The 9,808-nt window shown below is 38.4% G+C and overlaps 1 protein-coding gene across 2 annotated transcripts; it reads right to left on the bottom strand.

Moving 5' to 3' along the window:
* Window positions 1–274: 274 nt before the first annotated feature.
* On the bottom strand, window positions 275–9,418 carry LOC114164511. Of its 2 annotated transcripts, none has more exons than XM_028049211.1 (6): window positions 9,064–9,418; window positions 7,590–8,860; window positions 6,203–6,397; window positions 4,505–5,357; window positions 1,498–4,069; window positions 275–852 (listed from the first exon to the last, which is right to left on the bottom strand). In XM_028049211.1, exons 2-6 carry the CDS (start codon window positions 8,770–8,772, stop codon window positions 823–825), a joined length of 4,833 nt encoding a protein of 1,610 aa, XP_027905012.1. In that variant the 5' UTR covers window positions 8,773–8,860; window positions 9,064–9,418; the 3' UTR covers window positions 275–822. The 2 variants fall into 2 exon arrangements, with proteins under 2 accessions (XP_027905012.1, XP_027905013.1); XM_028049212.1 differs by having other exon boundaries at window positions 7,650–8,860.
* Window positions 9,419–9,808: the final 390 nt, after the last annotated feature.

Genomic DNA, 9,808 nt, shown 5'->3' with positions numbered 1-9,808 from the left:
GAAATATTTCCGTTAGAGAAATTTTCACAAGCAAGCTAAACTCTAGTGCTCTATTTACAGCAAAGACCAGTGATATTGGCACTTAAGTGACAAGCTAAGGTGTTGGCCTGGCTTTCTGACCGAGGGAGAACTTAGTTCAACTCCCCCTCCAATCGAATGCCAGTTTCTATGATAAATTAAGAGACCAATGTCATTTTGCATTATAATTAACCACAATGTAATAAAGCATCCCAAATTCTCCGCGATTAAAGACAAGTTTGAATAACACCGGCTCTGTAAGAAAAGCTTCTTCTGTTTCCATGGTTCTGTTCGGGGAAGATATTTGATGAGGTCACCAATAAAAAGAAAAACTTTGTCTCTGCCAAACCACAAGATGGTTTGGAACGTTAAAAAGAAACAATTAGGCACCAACACAAATTTACAGTTTTCTTTTAGTATTTTTACATGCAATTCCTTCTAGCTATTAGCTTATAATAAAAAGCTACAAGAAAGTGAACTAATTCCAACTTCGCGTTATTCATCATAACACTTCAAAATAACACGGAGTTGAATCTATAAAATCAAAAGCAAATCACAAGAGTAACAAGGAGAAATACAATACATACATATTGGGGGCGACCAAAAATTCTTCAGGTACTGGAATATTGACCAACCATTTTTCGCACCTATCCAGTGCGCCTTTAATATGAGAGTAGACAACTCCAGGGAAGTACCGATGTTCCCTGTTGAGATGCCACACCCTCCTGTTGAAATGCCATGCCCTCCCGTTGAAATGCCACACCCGTTGACTTTGAATGTTGGAGAAACATTGGCATAGTTCACTCATACCTTCACATACTTGTCAACGTAACCCTGCCGAAAATGTAGGGAATAGAACATCACCAAAAGCAATTTGAATATTACCGCTTAGGCATATTGTTATAATCAAATCAACTATCGTAGTTTGACCAGTAGCTAAAAGTTTTTTGTAAAGCAATTCTATAATTCTTCCCATCTCCAACTTCTTTTTTTAAAATAAAAGGAAATGGTAGTTCTTCTTGCATATAAAATCTTTGGAAGTTAGACCACAAGTGAAATTCAGTACATCACTAAAATCTGTCTTATAGACACAAGGAGACAAACTATCTCGTATTGTGGATCTATGTAACCAGTCACATTTCAGTACAGAAGCAACTTTTTAGTTAAAATCACTGAAGGAAACATCTAAAATGCAGTTAAAATAACAGTGCCGATCCTTTCAAACGTGTTACAGAGAATTTTTTCTTTTCATTTAAATACACTAATATTCCAAGACAAACAGGTAGTCTGTGCATCAAGCCTCTTGTCATTTTATCAGTGCACATATTTGTTTGTAAAATGTAGACCTTTGTTAATTCTCGGTATAGATTCAGGTAGGGATGAAAAAACACAAAACCATACCCATAGCAGCTATCTACTTGGCTCTGATAAGGGGAAAAAAATACAAATAATAAGTGATGAAGAAAATCAATTAATTACCATCACAAGTTTAGTCAACTTTCGCTGCGATGAATCGATATATTGACTTATCTTTGCTTGGGACTTGGGTACACGGTGGCCTTTCATGGCTCCTGACACTTTATCCACGGTCTTTTTCACAATGGTTTTAAAAGCAACCTTACTCATATTACCTTGCCGCCATGATGGTTTCAAAACCTCCTTTACAAAGTTCGCAATAGAAACTTTGAACAATTTCATCGATCTGGAATCCTTACTCTTTTTTCTTTTCCCAGGAGACTTGACCCGATTACTCTCAACCTCCTTTGTAGTAACTTTTGCAAAATCCACATCATCACTTAGGCTCTCATTTTCAATAGCACCAACTTCTGCATCCGCCGTCTCACTGTATTCATCATTATTTTGAGAAGTGGTAGAGGCAACAGCCCCAACCTCCTCCTGCTTGTTTTTCTCATCCACATCCAAAGAGATGTAAGAACTTTTGGGCCTTAGGCTGACATCGGATTCACCTGTAACTTCCTGCTTCTGATCAAAATCAGTTTTTCTCAAAGAGGATGATGGTTCAATGCTGTCAAAAAGTGGATCGTATTGGTCACCACCAGACCTAGGCAAAATCTGACCAAGAGCTCTACCTGATTTTGGTGCAGATGCTGAATGTCTCGATCCAACCCCACCATCAACCTCCCCATTTACAGTAGTATCGTTCAATCTAGAAGAAGCAAAATTGTTACCATGGACTATTTCATTTTCCTGTCTAAAAATACTTGAACTAAATTTGGAACTTAGTGGTTTCTCAAAGGTTGATGCATAAGGATTATAGTGAGCAGATATTCTTGATCCACTAAACGGTGGAAGAGAAGTTGAATGACTGCTATCCAGAAAATCAGGTGGATATCTGGAAACAGTAGCAGTCTCCCCAGGCACACCCAAATTAGCCTCGGGTACAGAACACTGAAAATTGTACATTGATTGTTGTTTCTGTGATGATGAATCAATGTGTGAGGTTGTCATAAAATGTCCTTCGGGGGGTAACTTGCCACCCAGAGAAGATTGTAGTCTGTTCACATCCGATTTCCAGGAAAATTGATTTTGTTGAGGCTGCAAGCTGCCAAATGATGTCGCACTGGAAAATTTTGAATCCTGCAATGGAAGTTGATTATGAAATTCATCTCCGTTGAGACTAGATCCTGAAAGTAATTGACTAGCTGGGTTCCCTTGAGGAAGTTGCTTTGGAGAGAAAGGTTCAGTAAGCATCAAAGTTCGTGAATGATCCTGCATGGGAGGGTATGCTATATCCTGAAATTCAGATTTCTCAGAGCAACTTGGTAAAGGCTTCATGGAAGTCTGGGAAACAAAGTCAGTCCTTGAATGCATTTGACTCTGAATAAATTCAGAAGAAATATATGATTTTACAACTCCTGAGTTTACATTGGAATCATACACCACTCTGGATGGCGGGGGTGGCAGTGGTGGCAGTGGCGGTGGCAATGGCAATGATGTCCAAGAGCTATTAGGTGGTACATTGAGGTGAGTATTCTGCATGTGTAAAGGAGCTGGGTAAGGTTCAAACTTTTCTCTGGCAGTGGATTGGAAAGGAAAGAATGCCCTTTGTTGCATCACATCATACTGCCTTGAAATTTGTGGCATGTGCACAGGATTTTCGCCAGGGGAATGTGAAACAACAGGTGCAGACAACTGGTAATTATGACGTGGAAATTCCACTGAAGAGCCACACTGTGGAGGTAACTCTTTTGAAGCCTGAGGGTTCAATGAAGCCTGCTCTGATGTGACACTATCAGGAACTTCAGTAATACTAGTAGAAACAGTTGATCTTTTATCAGGTGATGCATCAGTCACAGAGGATGCATTTACATGCTGAGATGGATAACCCGAATGTTCCAGAATTCCAGCAGCAGAAACACCAAGTTGCATTTTCTGAGCAAAACGACCGTCTCCTGAGGGAATGACATCTTTATATGTACCAGATGATTTAGAAGTATTATCACGGCCTAAAGCATCAGGGTGAAAGCCTTCAACCATGTGTTGCTGTTGAGAATCACCTGCTTCCGAACTATCATTCCCATGGATTGAATTCCTTGGATCCTCCCTCACATCAATGGTTTCCTGCATTTCAGGAGCAACCTCTCTGATAGATTTAGATTTACCTAGATTGCTATTAACTGATAGGCCATCAAGATGAATGATAGTTGATGCAACAACATTCCTCCCTGAATCTTCTTTTTTCTGCACTACTTCCTGGCTAGTCACATTCAGACTAAGATCATCATCCTGACTTCTAACTCCATCATGCTCATTATCAAACACTTTAGATGAAATATTCGTCATGTCTCCATTAGTCTTTGATTCTTTTCCACCATAACTGACTTCCAGATCATGTTTATTCTTAGAGCGCCTTGAAGTTGCATACATGTCAGATTCATGGTGAATGTACCTGCAAGATGCTCCCCGATAGCACTTTCCTCGAAGAAAGTCAAAGCACTGATCCTTCTCCCTTTTAACATTCTCACCACGAAAGTCACCTGAACGTCTTGAGATTGGTGACCTACTGCTTCTTCGATGCCGGGGTGACCAGCTGTAACCAACAAAATTTGAAAAATTAAATATAGCAGTATTCTATACAGAGATAGAAAGTTCTCAATAAGAATCACCATCAAGTGACTCTCACGGAATAAAAAGAGAATTAAACTCTCGCGGAATCAAATGAGAATTCAGGTTAGACATAAATCTCATACTACAATTACATGCTATAATATTCAATCTACGTGTATATATATTCTATTATTTTCCATCAATTGCATCAAAGCTATTGTTAAAGATATCAAGAACCAAGATTTGAAATGTAAAGAAAGACAATTGATTCTATTGCAGGAGAGATTTTATGCTTAATCCATACAACAGATAACCTAGGAGAAGACTTGTGCATTGTAATACCAATTTTTTGGGCATAAGATTCACATTAACAGCAGTTAATTAGGGACATTCTACAATGCACAACAGCGGTATGTACCTGCGAGACCTGTTTCTTTTATCTCTTCTCCTCCGAGGACTCCTCCTATTCCTCCTACTCCTCCTGTCTGGGGGAGACTGGCTGCGGCTCCAGCTTCTTCTATCTCTTTTATTAAGCCTCCGTGTCCGTGGATGGAATGAATCATCAGAATCACTATCTGAAAGACCTTCTCTTAGTTGTCTTCCGAATTCATCTACTTTCATAACATTTGGTTCAAATTTTGAGGTTTTCCCCTCATCTTCCTTTTCAGCATTACCACTTCTACTACCAGTGTCAATGGCAGTATCCTCTAATCTATCTTTGCCCTTGGAAGCTTCTACCGATGAAGCAAAATTAACGGACATCTGATTTTCAAGGTTATGCTCAACACATCCATCACTACTCCAACGTGAGACAGATTTTTTTCGATTGCGAGTTTTCTTAGACTCTTGTAATAAATGTGTAGATATTTCTGAACCATCCTGTGATGTTCTGGAGAGTGACCCAAACCCCTTTTGAGTACTGGCTGAAACACCAGTATCAACAACACCTTCTGAGAATGTGAAAACGTTAGCATCTGCAGCATTGCTTTCATCCCCCTTAGCTGAAGTGTCATCAGAAGCATAATCTTGAAGAAGTCTTATTGGGCTGCCACTCGCTAGGAGTATCCCATAATCCCTATTAGTAGTAGCAGTTTTATTGTGATCAGAAGTAACAGTACATACAAAATCATCATCAACACAAGTTGCAGTTTCCTCCAAAGCTTTGCCCAAGGATAACTCAGCTACTTCAGTGGAGTCATTCTCAAGACTTTGAACCTTGGTAACTGGTCTTACAGATTTGCTGTGCTCCAGATCAGATAAAATCTCTGGTCCTGTATTTAGTAAAGAGCCTTATTAACACAAACAATATTTTTGTAATAAAGCAATATATTAGAGCTAGCCATAGAATGAATTTGACATCAAATACCAAAGTCAACTCTATTAATATTCTATCACTTCTGAATTCTGACCGGATACATAAAAAATGAGATAAAAGTAATTATTTTTTAATTGAGTGAAAAAGGAGCAAATAAACCACATACAGTGATCATGAACAATGAGTTGGTTCACCTATCCTCTCTTCAATTATATAAGGAAAAAATATAGTTAGTTATTCGCCTCTAACTTACTGAAAAATATTTAATGAAATGAAACAAGTTGACAAAAAAAAGAACTACATGGATATTAAATGAAATTCTGTTCTGCAAATAATTATTAAATTCAGTGCACTGCCTGAATGTGTTGGAAATAGTAAAAATAATTAATAATAATTGGAACTAATGGGAGTTATGTATCAGACAAAAGATTGGAGTTTTCTACTAATTAATTCAATTCTTGTATTTACTCTTTTATGCCTGAATATCGAGAATGCTGAGTTACCACAGTCCATCAATTGATAGGACTTATTTTACAGTTGCTTAAGTCAATCCCCAAACTGTCAAGTTAGATTCAGTGTTTAAAGCGAGAAAGATATCAAAACACTAAATTAAATACCAAATTTAAGTACTTAAACTTTCAGTATAATAGAAACTGCCTGTGTCCCAAAACTTTTGACATATATCTATCACCACCATTGCTGACTTGATTGAGTAAAGAAAAACATGTTAAACAAAAACTTGATTGACAAGTATTAAAAAGTAATTAAACATAGAGAAAAGAGACTTTTCTGAAATGAAACCTTCATTCTGTTTGCTGACTCCCATGGATCCAAAGTATGATGGACTGCAGGATGAGATGTCCCTGGCAGGGTCATTCTCTGATAATTTCTGCGGCTGTGCTATATTCTGATTCACTCTAAGCACTTCACCATCCCGATTTAGGGCTTCAGTTGCATAGTTTGAACCTTGGTCCTTGTCAGAAAGTGTGATATCATCTTAACCCATCCATAGAGAAATAAAACAAACCAGATCAGGCTCAACTATTTGAGTCATAGTTTGAATTATTTATCAAATAAAAATTAGAAAGTAATCCAAAAAAGTATTAGGAGACTAGGTTTGGTCCCTCTTGCTCTCTCCTGGCCAAGTAACTAGCCATTATCCAAAATAACAAATAACCTACTACCTCGCCCCAGCCCAAAACACACTTATTTGTCCCATTTTGCGACATAAACTTAGTATAGCAGGAAATCAAAATAGAATAGTTGAGATATTCAACTTATCACTAAACAAAATTATATCAGGCGAATGGTCTTATTTACTCTTTAAAGTGCAAGGGGTAACCTGTGACACAAAAATAAGGATTTGGGTTCTCACATATCCCAAGACCCACTTCTATTTCCTATTTTGCTTAAACCTTAGAGAACAGAATATCAGGGCAGGACAGCTAAGATATTCAACCTTATAGCTACTAACAGAGAAATTATATCAAGTAGTCTTCTTTACTCTTTAAAGTGCAAATAACCGTAACAAAAAAATTGGGTTGCCATGTAATTATGATGCGTCATCACAAAACTGGTATTTTATAACACTAAAAAGTACAGCTTTCCCTCAGCAGATGTCTACTCCGCACTTTACTTTCTAAAATGCACTGTGCATGCTAAAATATCCAACTACATTTGTTAAACTCTAGAAAAGAGAGAAATATTGAGCTGAAACCGTATTTCTAAAGCAACACAAGTGTTTTATTTATATTGAGAGAAAGGAATCAACACAATAAATAGAAGAGAATTGATATCGTCTTATAGTAAAGATATCATGCAGGAAAAAACAATATTGTTTCTAATAATGACATAACATGTCGTAAGGACTCCCAAAAATGGTGAGGAAGATGACTGGGAAGAAGTGTCCTAGTAGTTTCAACAAGATATTTGTTTATGAGTTAGGCTAATAAATGAAATCACTTCTAAAATACATACACAATTTAGATATTTTTTTATTACATAGGATTAGTTTCTTATGTCTAATTATAACAAATTCAATACAAACTACAAGGACTTTCATGATAAGAATACGTAACAGCATACTCAAACCAATGCTGGACGAGAATCAGAGATGTCATAATTTAATATCTAAACATAAAAAGTGTTAAATATCAGTTTTCAATTTGAGGATCATAAGAAAACTAACCTTCCATTTCCATGTCAGAATCAGCACTAGCAGTTGCAACATGCAGGTTAGACTGCTCACCTGAAGAGTATATTCTCTCTGGTTGCCTTTTCTTTTCATGCCATCCAGTATCTAAATTATATTTCTTCTTCATCCACAGGAAATAAGAGTTAGAAATTGCAGCCTCAGTTCCTGGTTCTCCGCCAAACAAAAATACATATTCAGGATTTTGAAATTCGTCTCGACGAATCTTATCTTCAATATCAGCTCCCTTCTCAGCAATAAGCTGACACAAAGCTTCTATCTTCAGTACAGTATTTTCTTCCGTTGGCCTAGGTGGGGGAAGATCCTCCTCTTTTTCAGCACCAGCAACCTCTCTACAATTTGGACCATCCCGTTTAGAATCAGAACCATGTACAGGTGCAATATTAGATGGAAGAGAAGCTACAACTCCATCAACCAAATCCACAGTCTTCACAGAGTGAGGGTCATCTGCAACATTTGAGGTGGAGGAGGAGGAGGTTACCGGAGCATTAAGAGGAGGAGGTGGTGGAGCGGGAAGAGCAGGTGGTGGAGACAATGGCAACGGTGGGGGAACACCAGGAGGCACTCGGTAATTCCCAACAGTTGAATGGAAATAACCTGTTGAAAGAGGTGGTGGTGGAGGAGCAGTATGCAGATTCTGAACATCACCGGGTTGCAGAGGTGGACCATGGAAAGGAGGGTTATACAAAATTTGACCTTGGGAAGCTGAGGGAGGATGGGGTGGAGGTGGTGGTGGTGGTGGCAATACTCTAGCCGGTGGTCCTGGAGCCCAAGATGTTTGCGGTGTCATGGTGTTCCCATGGTGTAACTGAGAAGGGATAGGGTAGGATTGTCCAGCATTTGGCATCACATTATGTGAACCTTGAACCGGAAGGTTCATGGGAATTGGGGATGACGAATTAGGACGCGGTGGAGGAGGAGGAGGGGAAGGTCCATTTAAATAAACATGATGAGGTGGTGGTGGTGGTGGTGGACCACCAATGTTAGGCGGTGGAGGAGGAGGACCACCAACGTTAGGGGGTGGGAACTGATGGAAATGCGGCGGAGGCTGCTGATACTGCGGTGGTGGTTGTGGTGGTTGTGGTGGTGGTGGAGGCGGCAGCACCGGAGGGACGGGACTCTGCCCGAAATGAGAACCACGATTCACTTGACTATACATAATTCAAATGCAAACTTCGTATTTAACATAAACTAGCAACAAAGAAACTCCAAGATCACAATCTTCACTGCTTCCAATATCGGATACCCTGAACAACATGTGCAACAATAAAGTGAATAAAACAACTAAGGAGCAAAGCAAGCAAAACAACCAGAACCAACAGAGTATTATTAAGTAACTCAGCAAGTGGGATATATATGGTTCGAATTAAGAAATATAATGCATTCAAGAAAAGGTCACATATTATTTCGTAACATTTTCCTACAAACACAATAAACCAGCTCCCCTTACTCTTCATATTTGAATCGTGGAAATTGCCGCGAGCATAAGGCACCGTTTGGGTTTGTCGATTTCAGAGAAGCCACAGTTTGAGCGAAGAAGAATCACAGCTTGTGGGTAATGGGAATCGCTAGGGTAGGGTTTTGTTGGGAGTGAGTGAGGAGTGGGAGATAAACCCTAGGTAGGTGGGAAGTTACGAGAGCAGAGGGGTTGGAAAGAAGTACATTGGATTCGCGGAATTGTTATTGTGCGTGATTAGTGAGAAGAAGAAAGGAGAAGAAATTAGGGAGTGACAACAGATTAATGTCGGAAAAAACGATTGCCCCGAACGCATACCAGAACCGTTACTACGAGAAAACCACATTTATTTTTACTTTTTTTTCATTGAAAAAGAAATAGTAGACTATCCTATGGAGAGTTCAAATGAGGTAGGTATTCTTCAAACTCATCTATCTTTTGATAAAGAATTTTAATATTAATCGAAGTATAAATAATATATAATTTTCTTATTAGATGATGGACATGAATATTTACATACCTATTCTATCCCGATTTAATATTTATGTCAATACATAGTTATTATTTAAATTATTAAAATATGTTAGATATATGGAGGGAATTTCATTTCGGATATACAATACCAATAAGACATGCACTTGTTAGGTTAATGGAAAGAGTTTCATTGGAAAAATACAACATTAATGGACCTGAGCTCAACCACATAAGACATAGACATCACTCTCAATCCCAAAATCTT

Source organism: Vigna unguiculata, chromosome 9 (assembly GCF_004118075.2).
Source record: "Vigna unguiculata cultivar IT97K-499-35 chromosome 9, ASM411807v1, whole genome shotgun sequence".
NCBI lineage: Eukaryota > Viridiplantae > Streptophyta > Magnoliopsida > Fabales > Fabaceae > Vigna > Vigna unguiculata.
Note: the sequence above shows the minus strand (reverse complement) of the source record. Positions and strands in the feature narration are given on the sequence as shown.